This window comes from Rhineura floridana, chromosome 8 (genome assembly GCF_030035675.1).
Source record: "Rhineura floridana isolate rRhiFlo1 chromosome 8, rRhiFlo1.hap2, whole genome shotgun sequence".
NCBI classification, from domain to species: Eukaryota; Metazoa; Chordata; class Lepidosauria; order Squamata; family Rhineuridae; genus Rhineura; species Rhineura floridana.
In genome coordinates this window covers 123,433,633-123,454,427 of record NC_084487.1, presented here as the reverse complement: position 1 = coordinate 123,454,427, position 20,795 = coordinate 123,433,633, and the positions used below count along the sequence as shown (strand labels likewise).

The 20,795-nt window shown below is 41.5% G+C and overlaps 1 protein-coding gene across 1 annotated transcript in view; it reads right to left on the bottom strand.

Annotated features, from left to right (window-relative positions):
- The window catches only part of PCLO (piccolo presynaptic cytomatrix protein), a 394,902-nt gene that overhangs the window by 128,591 nt on the left and 245,516 nt on the right, over nt 1-20,795 (bottom strand). Inside the window, exons 7-8 of the mRNA XM_061582318.1 lie at nt 12,082-14,287; nt 7,581-7,717 (exon numbers count right to left, since the gene is read on the bottom strand). Coding sequence (XP_061438302.1) covers nt 7,581-7,717; nt 12,082-14,287 — 2,343 coding nt within the window. The remainder of the gene's footprint in view (nt 1-7,580; nt 7,718-12,081; nt 14,288-20,795) is intronic.

Sequence of the window (20,795 nt, the reverse complement as noted above, 5' to 3'; positions counted from 1 at the left end):
TGGAGATGCCTGATTTGACTACGGTGATGCATGCCTTAGTTACATCCCGTTTAGATTACTGTAACACGCTCTACGTGGGACTCCCTTTGAAGACTGTTTGGAAACTTAAACTGGTACAAAGAGCTGCAGCCAGAGTGCTAAGTGGGGCTGGTTATAGGGACCATACGACTCCCTTGTTACAATAGCTCCACTGGCTGCCAGTTTTTTTCTGGGCACAATTCAAAGTGCTGGTTTTGACCTATAAAGCCATACATGGCTTAGGTCTAGGCTATTTGTCAGACCGTATCTCCCTATATGAGCCTGCCTGGGACCTGAGATCTTCAGGAGAGGCCCTTCTCTCAGTCCCAACACCTTCGCAAGCATGTTTGGTGGGGACACGAGATAGGGCCTTTTTGGTGGCTGCCCCTAAGTTCTGGAACTCCCTTCCTAGGGAGGTACAAATGGCCCCTTTCTTGCTATCCTTTCGTCGGCAGACAAAGACTTTTTTATTCCAACAGGCTTTTAGTATAGAAGGTATTTAAGATAGGACTCTATAAGGTTGGTTGTATTGTCCCATGGTTTTACCTGTATTATTTTAAATATTTTTTTTGTATTTTAGGTGTATGCTTCATGGTTTTAATGTCGTGAATAGTTTAATTGTATTTTAATTGTATATTTTTGTATGCTTTTAACCATACGTAGTTTTTATCTGTAAGCCGCCCTGAGTTCCAGCTTTGGAAAAAGGGCGGGGTAAAAATAAAGATTCATTCATTCATTCATTCAATAACAGCTTATGAATGTAGTCATGGGATGCAAACAGGATTCTGTGGGCTTGTCTGTTGACTGATGGGTTGGGTGGCTTGGAACACAGAGAAAGTCTATAAGTGGGTTTGAATGTTAAAAGTTTCAGAAACAGTGGCTTAATCTATTCATTTATTTATTATACAGCCACAAGAGTGGCTGTATACTATAGTCAGCATGGATTTTTTGCATTCCGCGATGTTAAATTGAAAATACCCCCATGCCATTCTGATCCTTCCCATAAGCTCATTTCAAAACAAAACCTTACAAAACTTAATAGTCCTGAACTCAGAACGACTTGCTTAACAACCCTGTAAATTTTCATGACAATACACAAAACAGTCAGAGAGAATAGAGAGTTCAAAGTCTAAAATGAAAGACAAAAGAAACCCAGACACCTTTTTGACTTTTTTCTATCAGAGTTCTTATAATCTGTTGAAATTAATTAAAAATCAGCCATTTTCACAGAGTACCTGTAATCCTATTACTGACCTTGCCCCATACTCTGCCCTTCATCTTCTGCAGTTTAAAAGTTAAAAAAATACCTGGCTGAGTTGCAATTAATTTAAGAAAGTTTGGCTTGAACTAAATGATAATGTCGGGCATGCTCAGTAAGAACCAACTGTCAGTGTTCTAAAAGCCAGACTCCCAGCCACTGGGCTTGCCTAATCAGGGGGCCACACCCACACCACACTTTAATTACAATTGAGACAGTCATGGCTTCCCCCAAAGAATCCTGGGAAGTGTAGGTTGTGAAGAGTGCTGAGAGGAGACTCCTATTCTCCTGACACAGCTCCAGTGGTCAGAATGATTTAACGGTCAGTTGCTCTGACTGAAGCTCTGTGAGGGGACCAGGGCATCTCCTAGCAACTCTCAGCACCCTTCACTAACTACACTTCTCAGGATTCTTTGGGAGAAGCCATGACTGCCTAAAGTGAAATAACAGTCTGGTGTGGATGTGGCCAGGGACAGCTTTGGTTTAAATTTGGGTGGCAGGTTACATGTGCCTGCTGTAAAAAGGTGGGGCAAACCCTGAAAAAGAATGATACTGTTCACAAAGTTTTCCTTTTTGAAAGGAAAGGGGCTTCCTCTTTGCCCAGTGCTCACCCACCCAATCTCCTCCTCTCCCCCTCCCCTTCCTGCCCTCCTCTTCCCCCCACCCCTCCCCCAGGTCAGTTTTACCTATCCTAAGCATGGTTGCACTGGAGTAAATCCCACTGAAGTAAATAAGCATGCAAATGATCAAACCTGCCCTCCCCTCCTCCTCCCTCCTATCTCCTCCCTCCTGACCTTTCCCTCCCCTTTCCATCACTCCTCCCTTCCCCTTCCCCATGCCCTTTCAATCCCCTCCTTTCTAGGATGAATAATGAGAGAAATATAATTTTCTAGGTTAGATTCTCTGTAGAAACAGTAGTAACACAGAAAAGAAGCAAAGTACAAAGGACACCAACAAACCTATAAAAACTAATTCTCCATCTTTGGAGATGGCAAGTGTTGCCACCAATCACCATATGCTCAGAGGCACGTTACCAAATTCTTCCAAGCTACACAGGAAGTGGATTGGACTGTGAAAGACCAACCTAAATTGTGTTTGCATTTTGACAAATTTGTAGGGCAGTGTCTCAGAGAGGTCAGGTCTCCTGCTCCCCTGGTGCATGCACTATAGCTGCCCAATTTCCGTGCTTTTTAAAGTTTGATAGAAATATTTGTGGGCTGCAGGTACATTCTTAAACTGCAAGGTTTTTTGCCTATTAGTGAATATGAGATATCGATGCAGGATCTAAATGAATGAGTTTCCAGTGAAGTTACTTACATTTATATACCCAGTCGATCACTGCGTTCTGCAGGTGAGGGCTTACTGCAGATACCATCTTATCAGGAGACCCGTTCTGCACAACATAGGAAGTGGACCTTCAGTGTAGTGGCTCCTACCCTTTGGAATTCCCTTCCCTGTTATCTTTTTGGCACATATTGAAGACCTTCCTCTTTCAACAAGCATTTTAAGTAGAGATCTTATCTCAGTCTGTGTCTGTGTTGGAATTACTTTTTAATATGTTTTTAGAGCTTCTTTTTAAAAAGATGTTTTTAAAGGTTTTTTTAAAGATGTTTTGTTTTAATATTTTTAAGGATGTTTTGCCTTAATATATTTTAAAGTCTGTTTTTATGATGTTTTAGAGTGTTTTTAATGCTTCTGTTTGCCGCCCTGGGCTCCTAGTGGGAGGAAGGGTGGGATAGAAATCTAATAAATAAATAAATAAAAATTTTATTGGCCCTGAACAGCAACATGCCCCTTGGGAAATGCAGCAGGGAAAAGATTTCCTGCCACAAAAGTAAGGGGTGGTGGTGAGAAAAGCTTTGTTTGCTAGATACATTGTCAGACTGTGGTCAATGCACAGGAGACACACCAATAAAAAGAGTTGGCAGCTGTCACTCTAGCGTTCATAGATTGGCATCCCAGAAGCAGAGTGGATGCTGGTGGCAAGAGCAGCACTGCTGAGAATGGTGGCGGGAGTGGTGGCATCTCCTCTCAATACTGCATGACCCTTAGAGGAGGAGGGCCAGGCAGTGTGTACGGAGCTGCTGCCATCTTAGCCTAGAATGCCTCTGGACCCCAATTCTTATTTGGGCCGAGAGGTATTCTGGTTGAAGCTAGATAGTGGCAGATTCAGCCACTTGACCTGACACTCCTCTCAGCACTGGTCTGATGCGATGGTCCCTTGTGGTGCTTTGGCCTTTGCACTTGTCTAAAGGTGCAACCTGCTAGGAAAGAAATACCCCTATAGTGGCAAAGACTGCCAGTGTGGCACAGTGGTTAGAGTGTTGGACTACGGCCTGGGAGACCAGGGTTCAAATCCCCACATAGCAATGAAGCTCACTGAGTGACCTTGGGCCAGTCAGCTTCAGAGGAAGGCAACGGTAAGCCACCTTTCAAAATCTGACTTGCCAAAGTATTGCAAAAGAAACTGACAAATGCCAACAAAGATGTGTATGTAAGAATGATGTGGAAGGCAACTGTTAAGAAAACAGGGTGGTATCAGCAATCTGAGGAAACTCCAAATTTGGAGGAGTCAAAAAACATCTTTATGGATTTTTAAGCTCCTCCTCCCCCTCCCCAATCACTCAGCCTAATAAGGACTAAGCATGTTCAGCAGCAGTGTAACACCCAAGTTATTTGGAAAATAAAACTTAGGGAAGGGGAGAATAGAGTCGGTTTGCTGCCTGGAAGTGATAAAGAGGGGCTGCAGCAGCCTTGGAGACTCCAAAGCACTGCTGAGCCACGTGGGCAGGAAAAGCCAGCTGAGAGAAGGCAAAGAGCACAGAGGAGAGTATAAGATGTCTTTCCCTCCATTTTCTCTCTTCCTCTTTTCTCAGAGAAACAAGAGCAGATAAAAGCATATCATGTCGAGATATGACATTTTCTGATTCATACTGAGAAATATTTTTTCACGTCTCCAGGAACAGAAGCAAGACCCTTCCCACAGAAATCAGTGGAGAAATCCAAGATCTTAATGTAGCTGGGACTGGACACCAGTGTGACCAACCACCCAGTCCTCAAAACATAGCAGCAAAGAGGAGGATTCCTGCTCTTACTCGTATCTCATTTCATGTGAAACTTTTTATAAATAGTCTAGCCAATGCAAATTCTAAAACAAGCACAATTTATTGTCCTCATACAGGGTTGTGGTTAGAAGACAGTACGATAGTACTTTGACATTGGCTACAGAAGTCAAGCTCTTAGTGGTTTACAACCATTCCATGTTGTCCAAAGAGACTCCCTACTGGAGGCTTGGGATTGGTTTAGCCAAAGCCGAGGGAGCAGCACACAACAACCTTGCAGTGTGCTTCATATTTATACCCCTATTGCAGGTTGGGAGCTGTGCTTAGAGAATATTACAGATCAGAGATGGGGTTTGGATTTCCAGTCGAAACTTCCCCCAACATCTCGGGTTACAATAAAAGTTAATCTGCTTAAGTTGTCCCCTCAGACCTCCTCCCAGGCCAAATCCAGCCCTCAGTTGCACACAGAAGCTTCTTCCTCCACTGCATGTAGACTGGATGCCCTTTTAAATATTCAAAAAAACCACCTAAATTAATAACATTTTGCAAGTTAGAACTGATGTCGCTTTGACACTATTTTCCAACAGCAACAGGCTCAGTCAACACATACATGGTGGGCCCCCACTTCCATATGTATAACAAATATGTGTTCAGTTATTGTCTATGTTGAAAACTCTACTTACAAATGTCAAAACTCACTGTGCAAGCAGCCATTCTTAAAATGATCAACAGTGCAATCGCACATTTTTACTCAGAGGTATATTCTATGAAATTCAGTGCAACTTACTCCAGGGTAAATGTGCATAGGATTGCAGCCTACATTTCCTACTCTTGAATCAATTTGAGATGAGGCTGCTATGGCAAATCCTGGGAGAGTTTTAATCTCTTTCAAGGAAGATAATTGCCTAGCTGACCCTAGAACTGGGGGTTAATTCCATCTGTCCCCATCTGAAAGGTATAGACTGCAATCCCACAATTCAATTTACGAGGAATTGTGAGGCATATCACATCACTGCACTGTAGCAGTAGGTACAGGGCATAACATTGTGTAAAAACCACTGCCTCAAAACCAGATTATGTTTTAATTTCCAACCCTGGGATGTCACGCAAATTTAATGTGTGAATGTACTACGTATGTGGCTTGCTTTATAATAATGGATCTGTAAAGTGAATAGCGTACCTATGTTGCAAGACATAGATTCCATACAAAACACACACATGATGCATTTATGTAATACATTGTTTATGTATGAGAATATTGCACAGCAGCTGGTCCATGTCTGGACAATGTAACTTGCAAACTCTGAACCCTCAAGAAATGTAGTTTGGAATCAGAGCTAGCCTAAAGCTATTTCATGAAATAATCCAAGAATTCTACCAGAGAATCCCTTACAATGTCAGATAGGATGTTGGAAACAATTCTCAGGTCACGTATGGATATTGAAAAGGGACCTTCTGGCACATACTTTTAAGATTACATTGCTGCGTCTTTGTCACTCCTAAAGATACTGCCACTCCAGGCAGTGTCGAGCAAAAAGGTGTGTGGGGGACGTTTCATCAATATTTTCAGCTTCGTGAAATGAACCCTTCCTTTTCCAGAAACATTTCACTTGCCATGGTAACGGGGACATGTTCTCTTCCATCTCAGTAACAATGGGGAAAACAATGGTCTGGTTCACATATTGCAATAAACCATGGTTTAAAACAAACAATAGCCTAATGTGAACAAGCAACGTGCTGATGCACCCTGCTCAAAAGTTCTCCTGGAGCTCCCCCTTGACTCCCTGTGGACAAAATAAACCAGTCTGGCTTGTGTCAGGAGTGTGGCTTGTTTCCCTCAAGGTTTGCTCTTGGCTTACCATTCATGGTTTGCTTGGGCCAAACCAACCACAAGCCTGAAATCAGTGACATAACATTCTAGCTTGTTTTGTCTGTGGTGTGGCAGCAGCAGGAGGGGGGAAGAGCACTTTTGAGCTGTACGCACGAACACGGGGCTTATTCACATTAACCCATAGTTTGTTTCATACTGTGGACCAATAACAGCAAACAGATGCTGCACAAGGGTAGGTGGTGACACTTTTCTCTCATTCACCCACCCCAGAATTTTCATTTTTACCTCATGAAAATCTGGTGCATCGCTAACCCCAAGTAACTGCTTGGGTTGTTTATGTAGTCCCTGGATGTTCATGAGCTCATCAATGAGCTGGCAGAACAGCAGTGACGTTTACTCCACCATGTAAAATGCATCATCTTCCACAATGATTGTGAGAACTGTTCAGTGGTTCAGGGCCAGCCACGCTACAAGGCGGAGAATGGTGGCTGCCTCAGGTGGCAGATTTGGGTTGCCTGTAAAGGGTAGCAAATTATAAACAGATTAGTTAATTAGCAATTTACCATGGGGAATTTTGAAGCCATTTGAATTTCTGGTTTAGCTTGTTCTGCTGCAGCTGTAGGTCTTTGAGAGAACCCCTAAAATTACTCTAAAAAGCCGGAGAAACCTCTAACATTGTTATAGGACAGGACATCTTCTCAGGATCCATTCCAACCTATGATTCTATAGATGTGAGATAGGAGTCTTGAGAAGAGGACTGTTAAAATGTTAAATCCAGTGTCTTTTGTTAAGAAAATAGCCTTGGCCAGGTCTGCTAAGCATCCTCTTTGTCATGTGAGCAAGGGGAAATAGTTGCCATAGCAACTAAATAGTTGGAGACACTTCTGAAAGATAAGAGCTAGTATGGCAAAAGAGGCCACTCCTTTCTTGCCATCCCCTGGCTGTAGTACAGTGTCACTGAGGTGTGTGTTTGTATGTGAAAGAGTCAGAGAAGGGGATTGAGTTTTAGATAGCATTTTGGGGTCTGGTTGCCCCCTAAATATCCAATGATGAAGTAGTGAGCTTTGGGACATCACTTGGAATTAAACTGTATCCAACCTATATATATATATTGTGCAAATAAACATTTGTATCAGAAAGTGACAATAAGTCTCCAGTGACTTCATTACAAAGGAAATTGAATCTCAGTACATGCTGCACCCCTAGAATTTTCATTTTTCAGAGAACTGAGGTACACATAACAATATTTGCCTTTATCTTTACAATGAGCATTAGTATTAGACCGGGAGAGTGGAATTTCTTTAAATCTCATTTGGACGAAGAGTGGCCTGTGTACAATGAGCTATAAGAGATGGTATGAACCATGAATCTTCTTAAAGAATATCAATACTTAAAAAGATAGCCTTCTTACTTGATCTTGATGTTGACTTGGTGGTCTCGAGTGAGCTAGTTTGTCTGGTAGTCTTCTGTCATAACCATGTCCATTCTCCAGACGAGATTCCCGGGGTTTGTCGAACCAATCTGTTTCTTCCCGGCGCAGGTGATAGGCTTTGAAAACCAAGGACACGTCATAGGTTCTGAGCCAGAGATGTGAAAAGAGCAATAGTCTGGTGTGCGCAGTCAACATGCATATGACAGTTAATAAATGGCCATGCATTTTAAAGCAAAAGTAGCAGGCAAAAGGGGAAGCAGACAAACTCAGGTAAGTAGGAAGTGATAAGCAAAGACACAGCCTTGTTGACTGTGGACACGTAAACAGCAGATATGTCAGAATGTCATAACAATTTATTTGACCATGTCTGGCCCCTTAAATATTGTTAGAATAGGTTTCTGAGATGCTTCATCTTAGTAGGTGCTTTCACAAAACACTTTGAATTACTCTTTATGGACTATCCCCTGCTCTTAGTTCCACCATGGTCACTATCTTATATTATTTCTTTATTTATAAAAGTAAATTTAATTTATTTAAAAACTGTCAACTTATAGAAAAATACCAAAGTAATGTACAATAAAACAACATAAAATAATAATAAAATATATAATAAATGATCCAACACTGAATCACATTAATTCTCTAAAAATGCTTGGGGATATATATAAAAGAAATAATGGCACACAGAGAATCATTCTGGTAGATCCTTCCCAATTAAACCTTACAAGAACTCCAGTATTGCCAAATTTTCACTCACATGAAAATCCACTGTCTTTAAGAGTTCCATGCTCAGGAGATGCTCAGAAGATCTAACCAATCACCTCTCCTTCCCTGCAATGGTCAGTCCACCTTCCATTGGCTGCTGTAATGTACAACATTTGACCATTTGGGGCTACTTAAAAGAGAGGGCCGTCTGACTGTGGCACAGGTCAGGCTTTTCCCTAGTATGGAGCTCTTGTGTAAAAATAAACATGAGTGATAACCACTGTTATGTGACAATTACAACAATCTCTCTGAACACCTCAAATTGTTAGCCATTCATCGAGTAACACAGCCTTCAATAAAACATATACAATGTGAAACACCAATTGTTGTGACGAGGAAAGAGACTTCCACCTCTCATCTTTCTAAAACAGCCTTACTTGATACTTAATGTTTTTAATGGCTGATGCTTACTAGCTATTGTATATACCTCATCTGATTGGGTAGGGACTGCAATGAAACAATTTGGAAGTTGGAATACAGCCAGTAAATGAGAAATTGGAGTTGCAGCAGCTGGCAAATAACAGTCTTGAAGGTACCAAGTGCATGCTCTTTGCTTTTGGTGGAACTGATGCTGCTTTAAAAACTAGCTTTATGTGTCTTGGTTGCATGCCTGATCCTCATTGCTTCTGTATACTTGTAAATAAAAAAATATTACAATACCCAAAGCCTCCAGTAGTGGTCTCACAAGCGAACCAACTCTACAAAAGCCTGCCTCTGAAACTTGTCACTTTGAGAGGTGGGGAATGTGTAACTACTAGCCAGCAATAACTAGCTCTTTGTGCAAAGGCTTAGTAGTAAATTAGTATTTCTGCATGCTATATTTTTGATGATTTCCAAATACCTTTGTTTTCTATGAATGTGCATGAACCCACAAATTCTAATCTGCTTAAATGCATCATTTACCTAGAAGATCACAATGAATAAATACAATGTAACATTATTAATATGTTAGTCCAATAATTCTGTAGTTAAGCATTTCATTTCCAACTGCTAGGAAATGAATAATAAAAACCTCTGTTTTGTTAATCACAATTATGTATATATCATTTATGTGAGACTTGTAAGAATGCCTTCACATAGCGAGTTTGACTTTACTATTGGATGATCCTATCATTCATCCTGAAGTTCTGGTGCTGCTCCTGGTACAGTATGAATACTGTTTCCACTTCCTGCTATAAAATTGACCCATAAACTTCACCACAGAATAAAAGCTGGATTCCACAGAACTAACTGTGGAGTTGCAGTTTTCATACAAAACAAGTCATGGTGTCAATGTGGCAGATGCAAATATTCATTGTTTCATGGAAAGGATTGCTGGAGCAAAGGTGCCTTAAAATTCCAGTGGGTACAACATGCTGGTATATTTGATAAATGTGAGTAAGGACAATAGTCAAAGAGCCACCTTTTATTTCAGAAAAAGTGTATCGTTTTTGTATTATGTGGGTGCTATGCTTCTTATTGACCTTATACAGAGATAGCACAAATTGGTAAGTTACACAATGTGAAAATCAAGGATATTTAGGTATGGATGGCTAGAGTAATTGTTTTTGAGGGGGATAATAAAAATGGATTTAATTGCCCTCTTTCTTCAGCAAGTCTGTTATCCCATTTCTTTGTTTTCTCAGGACTACCTGCAGATATGACACCATTTGTGAAGAACACATGGATCCAAGGCTTGAAGACCTTAGGAATGAAAGAAAACTAAAATGTCCAGTGCAGCAAACTGAAATCCCAGACACACTTTTGGACTTTAAGATGCTTAGGCATGGTTTCAACAGGGCATGTAAAAATCTTTGCAATAAACCAAGAGCTTGGAGTGCACCCTCCATTCCCTTACTGGGAGTTTTATGCATTTTAAAATAAGAGCTTATAAAATAGGTTTTTAAATAACCATGAAAAGTAGAAACAAAACCAGCATGTAAATCTAAAGAACATTAATTGGATCCAGGGCAACTTTCAACGTGATCCTAAATAGATCTACTCAAAAGTAAGCCCCACTGAGTACAATGCAACTTACTCCCAAGTAAGTTAATATCAGATTTCAGTGTAAATCAAATTTAGGTTCCATTGAAATCAGTTCAAAAACTTGGTAATGGCTCTTAACTCATGTTGATTTCAATGGGATCTCAATGCAGCTAATTTTCTCTGGATCGAGCATTATCTGTTTACGCTTCTGTGAGATGGGGCAAAGGTCAGGTTACAGGAGCGGGGAGCAGCTTTACATATTCCACTCTGGGTTTGCCTTCAGAGTGAATATAATAGAAAGGAACCATTTTTTCTGAAGTAATGGCATTCAAGTAGATAAGAGAGTGACAGGGAAGTAAGTTAAATAAGTGTTTCACAGCAATCACTGCTATTGGCAAACACAACAGTGCATGCAGGGTATTTTTATTGGACGATATGCACAAAAACTCAACAGAGCACATACAAAGAAATCATATAAAATTCATTAACTTTCAAAATATCTTTTTGACCTGGCTTCTGTAACAGTATTAAAACATATTAAAAAGTTACTCAATTCCAACACTGTTGATACAATAACTTACATGTTAATACTTAACATCAGCATAACATTTTAGTAAATTTTAAAAAACACCTTTATGCGCTTCTGTGTGAGATAAGCTTGTGCACTGTAGACTTCCCAATTTACCAAGTACTTAAACATTTACTTAGGATTTTTTTTTTTTAAAAAAAGCTCTTCTTTTACTTGGTTTCCAAAGTCCTACCTACTTCTACCTCTCAGACTCCTCTCAATACTTGGAAGAACAGATGTAACAATCTTCATAAACTTTACAAATACTTTATACAAATATGATTCTATGGCAGAAGTATTGATTGGTTTATATAGGATTATTTATAAGATTAGGATTACAGTTATCTGTCAAGGTTTACTGAGGAAATTAATTGCCCCAGCATCTGAACAATAAACATAGTTATATCATAGATATTTAATGTACAAACAAAATCCATACACAATTGTATACACTGTATGAAGGTGTGATGATAAAGGTGTAATAATGAAATCTCTACAAGTACAATACCTCATAATAATAATATTGCTTCGACTCATGGTTCCATCAGGGTTTAAAACAATGATTTATCATTGAGATATATAAGGGAATGACTTTTATAAAGCTTTTGTTTGTAAACTGTACTCTATGGCTCTTGGAAAATTTTGGACTGCTGACGATTTGCAACAAGCTTATTCCACGGAATATCATCTCGTATAAAGATAAATTAACAAATGAATGGGTCATATTTTTATGAAAACTACATTTATTTTGGGTGGTGTTTTCAGTCTTTGTTGAATTTAGTGGAGTTTTATCACACAGAACTTAATGGGACAAAACAGACCAATCCTGAATTAATGCTTCTGAAAATCCCAGCCAAAATGTTTATAACAAAAGTAGAGAGCAAGAAAAATGCACGGGCAAATTAAAAGAAAGCAACAACAAAATAATACAACTTGAACATGCAAGTCTATCTATGTACCCTTGCAGTATCTGAGCATACAGTTAAATTGGCCAACCAATGAAAAGAATACCTATCTATGTATGTGTATATATATACAGACACACATACATACATATATACACACACAAAATGCAGAAAGGAAAAAAAGTAGTAGTCCCCCCAAAATTATGAAATTAGACACATGCATAGAAATGAGGATTTGTGTCGTAAGAGCGATAAAGCAGTCTGAAGTCTCGTTTACCTTCACTGTCTGACATGGCATGCTGGAAGTCATCCATGATGAACGCTATATCCCGGTCATAGCCCCGAGCTCGTGATTCTTCCCTCATGTGCTGTTGAACTTCGGGCAATGAATGGCTTGATCCAAACTGGTCCCTAGTGTCTGCAGATATAGGTGGCAATGGCCCAGCTGCTGCTCTTGCCATTCCCATTGGCTGGCCCACAGGACTTAAAGGACTCTCTTCTTCTGAATTCTGTGCTACTATTGGGATTCGGCCCCTACTCTGACTTATAGGTAGACTTGTGGGTTTAGTTCTTCCAGAAGGGGTTGCGTGGCTGAAAGAAATGTCTAATGGTTCAGCCTCTTGGGCTTTCAGTCTTAAAGAAGAGCTTGATGAATCTCTTTTTAGTGATAAGTCAAGCCCATAGACTGATGATGGTCGAGAAGAAGGTCTGGATCTACTGCCACTGCTGTAGGATTTGTCAGAATCATCATGCAATGTAGATCTCATTGTTGCACTCAGTGCAGCCCCGAGGCTGGTACCAAGAGAATGTGTTAGGGTTGGTGCCATATACTTTTGTTGATCGGTTATATTTTTTCGAAGGCCAAATGTTATATCATCCTGGAGAAGCCTCGCTCTGGAAGTAATGCCCCCAAGAGATGATGTGCTGGAAGTCAAGTAGGTTGAATAATCAAGCTCAAGGTCCCTGCTTTCCTGAATGGGTGAAAATTTAGACAATTTGGGATCTATCAAGGCTTTCTTATGCTTTGACTGCTTCTGGTAAAGGAGCGCTGCTGGAAGCTGTTTGGCAGCTTGTTTCTCTAAGGTGAGCCTGCTGATACTATATTTCTCAGATTTGGGGAAATGTCTGTAGCTAGTATCTGCATGATAATACTGTGAAAGGCCTGCCAGGTGGTCTAAGCTTTCAGCACCCCTTCGGAATTCCTGCTTGATCTGATGCTTTAGAAGTTTCAGCTCATAAGGGTCTTCCATTGGGTCTTCATCAGTTTTCATGTAGCTGGGCAACCGTGAAGAAGTCTGCAGTGGTGCAAGGAAATCTGAGACTTCTTGCACCCTCCGGGCCTCAGTTGTTCGAAGGAGCCGATCAGTTTTAGTTAGATCTTTCTCATGTAGACCATAAGCAGAGCTCAGAGCTGATGTTCCTTTAGTGAGCTCTCCAATGTCATCAATCAGCACATAATTACGTGGTGTGTGATGGTCAATATCTGCATAGAATGAGTCACCAGATATGCTTGAGACAGGACTACTGGCCATACTACTCCTCTCATCCAGCCCCATTCTTAAGTCCAAGGTGCTGTATTTACTACCCAAATGGGACACTGCATACGTGGCATCTGATGATGCAGGGGCTATCATGAGAGGCTGATTGCGAATCACATCATAGTTTGTTGTTATCTTAGGTTCCAGATATAATGAAGTTTGCCTTGTTTTTTGTGGAATAACCATTAATTGTGACGAGAGCTGATAGGCAGGCTGTGGGGTTGGTGGTGGCTGAGCTTGGGGTGTAAAGGACATGGTTGCCACAGTTTGGAATGCTGACTGGGTCTGATAAGGAGAAACCTGCTGTTGATATAAAGGCTGCTGTTGCTGGTAATGAGATTGCTGGGTGTACTGAGTTGGTGCTTGAGTAGGAAGGGCAGGTGAAGAGTACTGATACTGAGTATAAGGGCTTGTAGGAGTTGCAAACTGACTTTCTGGTTGGGTCGGTGGGGGTATAAATTGGTCAAATTCTGCTTGGGGTGCCGTCCGTGGTCTTTCCAAACCATGCTGAGATTCTATTCTAGTAGGCCTGGTGCTGCTAACTTCACTGTCAGACATATAATCACGTTCCTCTGCTACCCCTTGAAGATAGGCACGTTCCCTCTTTTCTCTTTCTTTTAGCAATGCTTCTTTTCGTCGATTTATGCCCATTTCTAAATACCGAAGTTTTGCATCTATTTCTTTCTCTTCCTCATCTAACTCTGCTTGCTTTTTACGGAGCTTGGCTGACTCTCGCTCTACCAGATCCAGCTCTCTGTCAATATCCTGGAGGATTTTAGCTCTAGCCATGGTACTGCTCCTACAGATCCTTCGGCGTGAAACTGACCCCACAGTGGTGAAGGCTGATTGTGTTCCTACTGCAACATCTTCTGGAGGTGGGTTGGGGAGAGTCCTCTTGACCTTCTTTTGCATTCCTGATGGTGCTACACTTGAAGATCCTTTAGTCTGAAGCACAAGAAACAATACAGGATAATTATTCTGGAGAAATGGGCAAATACAGGCCAGCACAAGCTGAAGACAACCCACCCACATCTACTGCTAGGTGTTTGACAGTCCTCATGTTTTGTGGTCCCAAGTAGGCAGAGCTTGGAAAAGTTACTTTTTTGAACTACAGCTCCCATCAGCCCAATCCAGTGGCCATGCTGGCTGAGGCTGATGGGAGCTGTAGTTCAAAAAAGTAACTTTTCCAAGCTCTGCAAGTAGGTAGCACCACAGGAACATGTACGCTTCTAGTCACCCCATCTCAAAAAAAAAAAAAAAGCACAGCGGTAGAAAAAGAGCAGAAAGAGACAAACAAAATGATAAAAGGCCTGAACCACCTTTCCTATAATGAAGTCTAAAGTACTTGGGGCTTTATAGTTTAGAAAACAAGATGATTAAGGGGGCAGATGACAAATTTTATATAATGATGCATGGTTTGCAAAAAGTGAATAGAGATCATGTTTTCTTACACACATAAAAACAGAAGCCAGGGTCACCCAGTGAAACTGCGTGGCATCAGATTCAGGAGAGACAAAATAAAGTACTTCTTCATACAAGACATAATTCACTTATGGAATCCATTCCCACAGGGTATGTTCATCACTATCTTAGATGGCTTTACAGAAGATTAGACAAATCCATGGTGGACAGACCTATCAATGACTATAAGTCATGATACCTAAATAGATCCTCCATGTCCAGAGACAGTATATTGTTAAATACCAATAGTTGGGGGCAAACAGCAGCAGAGGGATAGCGCTTTTATGTCTGCCTGTTGATTTCCCACAAGTATATACCTTCCCACAGTTAGGAACAAAATGATAGGCTAGATGGACCCTCTGTGTAACCCAGCAGGACTGTTCCTATATAATAGCAAGTTTATCAAGGTCTTAGGAGGCTGCTATACATGAGTTGTATTTGATTTGGTGAGTCACAGGCCATGCAGACCTCAACTAACACTTTCAGAAAGTTTATTTCAAAAATTGCAAAAATAAGCTGAGTGCGGAAGATTCATTAGCAATTGGACAAGGGAGGTAGCATGTGACAGTTTTCAATATGACATGACTCTAAACATAAACTATCAAGTTTTCTGTTGACAAATAAAAAACTCCTTTTGTTAAAAAATAAACAAAGTCTTTGCTGACATTAGACACAACAAACTAGTCTGAGAATTTTGTAATGATAAGGCTCAACATTGTATCTTGTTGAATCTCTTCTAATAACTAGAAACAAATCTGGACATACTTCTTCACAGTAAAAGGCAGGACAAAACTGAGAGTACTGAACTTCCGACTGCTCATTGGAATGCTCATTTAGTGCTTAGATTGCTCATTCAAACAGGATTTTATCTTCCTAAGAAACCCAGGACATGAGCCTGGCACCAGGTTCCTTGCAAGTTCTATTTTTCACTACAATATGCTTCATATTGTTGCTTTACTGAGTAATCCCATGCACATCTACTTGAGAGTTCCAAACATGTCTACTTCCAGGAAAGTAGGTCAAAGACTGCAGCCTCAAACATATATGTGGTTTGACCAAGAAAATAGTAGACAGCTACACCTTGTGCTCACACACTGGCAACACTTAAATACAGAAAACACTATGGCTATCTTGGACTTGTGATCCTACCATTACCTCATTCTAGAAACATTAAGAACATAAGCAGAGCCTGCTAGATCAGGCCAGTGGCCCATCTAGTCCAACATCCTGTTTTCACAGTGGCCAACCAGATGGCCATTATTACCACTTTGTAATGAAATGGTAAATAGTTAATATAGTAATTATTAATATAATAATAAAATAATCAGTAATTCCCACCCTGGGCTCCTACTGGAAGGGCGGAATATAAATCTAATAAAAATAAATAAATAAATAAATAAACATATTAATTGTATATAGAATTCTGAAAAATAATTAAACATCACAGTAAATAAAATGATTATGTTTACCCCCCCAGCTAACTTGACCTTCTTGCTCTGCTTCCATTCGTTAACTTTACCAGTTCAGCATACTTAATGCAATGCCATTTATCACAGATCTTCATATTAGCTTCTATCTCTGAAATGCCATTTTTCATTCTATTTATCCCTTACATCTAAGTTCCATCTGTCATGAACCTGTAATGGTCATGAGTTATTAAAAATCTGCTGACAACACTTTGGCTCCAGTAAGGGACTCTGGGAGATGGTTACAGTCAGAAAAGACAAGCCTTGCCAATTTGTAAAGTTAAGTTTCATTTTTCCAGCTGAAGACGGTTAGAAGAAGCCTTAACAAGCTGCACCTGTTTATCTTTGCTGATTAGCAAGTGCCTGGCACCCAAGGTCATCCTTGGCCTATGCAGTTGGAAAACACCGTTGGGAGGGGGGCCTGAAGGCGCGAAAATGTGAGAAACATCGAGAAGAAAGTTACATCAGTCAATTCCTGATTGGTCAATTAATCTTGGACCGTTAGGATCCTTTTCCCTTAAGTATAGGGCTAGGGACCCATAGCCTTTGTTCTCTGTTCTCTGCCTATGCTGACTGGCACCAGAGTTCCAAACCTTTTCTGCCTTATGGTTCCTGGGGTTGCTTATGGGAAGGCAACCTATGTCTGGTTCCATTGCTTTATGTTGAACATCCATCTCTCTTAGGAGAGGTGCCACGCAACCAACTACCTCGTATGTAAGTAGTTAGGTGAGCTAGTTTATTATTTTCTTGTTGTGTGTATGAATTCTCTTGTAAGAACCTAAACCCCTGTTGGGTGAATGGTCTTAAAGGATTACTTGCTGCTATATGATATGTGCACTTATATATTTTAATAAAGCTACTTCTATTTAACCTGGTGTGTTCATTTGAGAGAAGGGGTGGCTCTAAATTCAGTGTTTTGACCCAATCTCAGTCACTCACTACCAAAGAGGGTTAAGAAGTTAAAAGCTTGGATTTTAAGTGTTAAACCAGAGGTGCCTGGCAAGGAGTGTAACTGTGACTCTTGCCTTTTAGGACCTTGGTTTTATATACCTTCTGGGCTCAGAGATCCCCTGGCTCTGAGTGGACCAGTATACAGGGGTGGTGGCAGCCTACCTTCTACCTTGCAGGGTTGTTGTGAGCGTACACAGCCTTGGCAAGGGTGAAGTAATAGCTTTTCGGTTCCAGTCTCATTTCCCTAAGGGTGGGGGTCTGAGCCTGATGCATGTTCCCGGGACCCTGAGGGTCGGGCGGGCATGACATGGTGGCAGCGGTGGGATCGAAGCCATTCCTGCTCTTAAGTGAACACGCTGTGTGAGATAAGTGCATTGCAGCAAGTTGTAAATTTTAAAGAGACTTCTGACACAATTGTTTGTTACTTTGGGTAGTAAGGTTAGTGCAGAATGTCGCAAAAGATAAAAACCAGATCTCAAAAGAATGGAGCCGAGGATGTGCTCCTGGCAGACACTGCGTTGCCTAGTCAGCTTGTTCAGCTGGAAGAAGGCGCTGCTGCTCTGTCGTTTATACTTCAGCCTTCTGTGGATGACAAGGAGTTCGTGTCTAAGCAAACTGAGGATAGCGAAGATGAGGAGGAATCAGATTTGGATGAGGAAGAGCTGCCTAGGAGCATGCAGCGCTACCTGGCTAAGCAAATGAAGCTGTTGTCCCTGCAGTTCAAGGCTATGGAGGAAGATCGCCGGAGTAGGGAAAGCTTTGCTCGTGAGATGCAACAACTGCGAGGAGGAAGACCAGACCTCCATAAAAAATCCTTTCCGACCTTTCGTGAGACAGATGACATCTTTACCTTCTTCCAAGTTTTTGCTCACTCTTGTAGAGATCAAGGTGTGCCTAAAAAGTACTGGATGAGTGCTTTACGCATTAATGCTGAAGGCGAGCTGAGAGAACTGTTGAACTCTTTGCCACTGGAGTATGCAGATGATTTTGACTACTTTTATGCCTTAGCCAAGTCTCACTTTGCGCTAACATCAGAGGATTGTTTTCGGCACTTAGAAGCAGACCAGAAGAAGTCTCGGGAAAGCTTCTCAGCCTTTGCTGCACGGATGGGCAGAAATGTGGAACGTTGGGCTGACACAGCCGAGGCTGTAACCCGAGAGGAGGTTTTAGATCTGTTTGCAAAAGAACTGTTTTACAGACGCCTCCCTCGAGATTTGATGGCTCTGGTCAGAGACCAGCAGCCCCGTTCTCTGACTGAAGCAGGCATGCTAGCAGATCGTATGTTTAAAAACAGAGCTGGAGAAAAGTATACTTTGTTTCGGAGACCGGAGTACGTTCCTGTGAAACTGCCGAGGCGAGAGACCGCAGGTATGCAGAAACCAGGGCAACCGGCGAAGGAAGAGAAAGGGGGGCCTGCTGGCTACTTCAAAGTGTCTTCCGCCCGGCCCGAGGCTGCATTGCAAGAGAAGCCCCGTGGAGAAATAATTTGTTTTAAATGTGGGCAAATTGGTCATAAGGCTAATTCCTGTTCTAAAACCTTGTCTAAGCCCACTCCTGCTGGAAGGAAGAACCCAAAGGTTGCTCCAGTTGCACGTGTGAGAGACTTAACGTCCCCTGGAGCGGAACCTCCTGAACTTTCTTCATGGTCGTCAGCCGAGGAGAATGAAGGAGCAGAATCGGATTTTGTATTTTCTGCCCCAAATTCACACGACCGTCCTGAGACCCCTCGTGGACCAGTTGTTAAAGCCCTGTCGGTGAGTGTTGTACAAAATATATCCGGGGGCAAAGAGGGAGAAGAAAAGGATGGTTTGCTGCTAGGGAGGGATTGTCCAGAACCTCTTTCATCGGAATGCAAGGAATGGGTTCAAACGCAGTTTTCAGAACCCATATATGTTAACTGTATTCAGGCCATGGGATGGGTGGATTCGGGCGCAGAGCTCTCCAGTGTTGCTGAACACTTGGTGAAGCCAGAGCAATATGTCCCTGACTTACAAGTGACTGTCACGGCGTATGGACAACAGACAGTGCAAGTGCCCGTAGCTGAAGTGGTGCTTTCATACAGAGGCTGGACTGGACGCCATAGAGTTCTAGTTCATTCAACCACTAGTTTGTGGGAGGTTTTAATAGGAACAGACCTGCTTTTTCTGCACCATAAAGAGACTGAACGTAAGGCGGAGAGGGATGCCCTTGCTAGGTCTCAAGTTTTGTTAGACACCTTGAAATGTAGTGGGAGAGAAGCCAAGGCTTCAAAGGAACGGGCCGTGCGCTTGTCTGAACCACAGGAAAAAAAGTTTGCCTTTGCAGCCCAGAGAGGGGGGCTGATGGAATGCAAAGTGCCGCCTGTTGGCTCTCAAAGAACTAAGACAGCTCTAATAAAGAAGGGAAGCCTCCACAGTTGTAAAAGCAAAAAGGAAGCCAATTCGGCCGTTTTGTTACAAGCGGAGAAATCTGATTCTCTTAATGGACATTTAATTGTGGCTTGTGCTAAAGTGTGTGACTTTGCAGAGGGGAGAGCTGAGAGCCTGCCCGAACAACAGGAAAAAAACTCCTTGCAACCCAGTGTGGGGGAGACAGAGGAATGTAAATTACCGGCAGCCAGCTCTCAAGCCTTTAGGGCAGCTTTATTGAAGGATGAGAGTTTGCAAAACTGCAGGGAAGAAGCCGGGAGAAGCCCTCCTGCCTTATCAGAGACTGTGAAAGTGAGATTTTATTGGGACAAAGGCTTGCTTTATCGAGAACATGTTCCTGGGGGGAATTTCACGGACTGGCAACCAGTCAGACAATTAGTCGTGCCAAAATCTTTTCGCCTGGATGTATTGCAGCTGGCCCATGATGCTGTGACTGCGGGGCACCTAGGTGTGGAACGGACTTTGTTTTTTGTTACCCAACAATTTTATTGGCCCTTAGTGGCTAAGACTGTTAAAGAATATGTAAAGTCCTGTGATATTTGTCAACAACTTGGGGATGCACGTGATCACCCCAAGGCACCCTTACAAGTGTCCCCGATTTCTAGGAAATACCTGGTTTTGACTTGCACTCCTGCTGTGGAGGTTGCTGAAGATGCTTTATCTCGGTTACCTGTTCCAGTTGACTGACATTTGATTCATGCCCATTCCACGGACTGATTTCCCGGCTCTGATGACCTCTGGATTGTTTTTAGACCTTGTTTTACTCTTTTACGCTTTTAATATGTTTTATGGACTTTTATAAGATTTATGGCTTATGACCTTTTTTGAACCCGGACCAGCTTTTGGATCACCCCATTTTTTATTCTATCTCTTTATTTTTTAATAAAGTCTTCTTTTCTTGGGTGCTTTAGGGGTCCCTTAATTTTTTTTCCCCTTTTGTTGTTATTTTGTAATTTAGTATATATTAAGAAGGCATAAGTCAAGAAGTAGCTCACTTGCTTAAAAATGTATTAACTTGTTCTTTTTTTTTTTTTCTTTTCTCTCTTTCTTTTTTTTTAAATATATGTTGTATATAGTGTAATGTTGGTGGAATTTTTTTTTTTTTTTATTGTTCTCTTATCCCTGGTTGCTGTGGCGATGACGCAGAACTATCCAGAGTTCTGACAT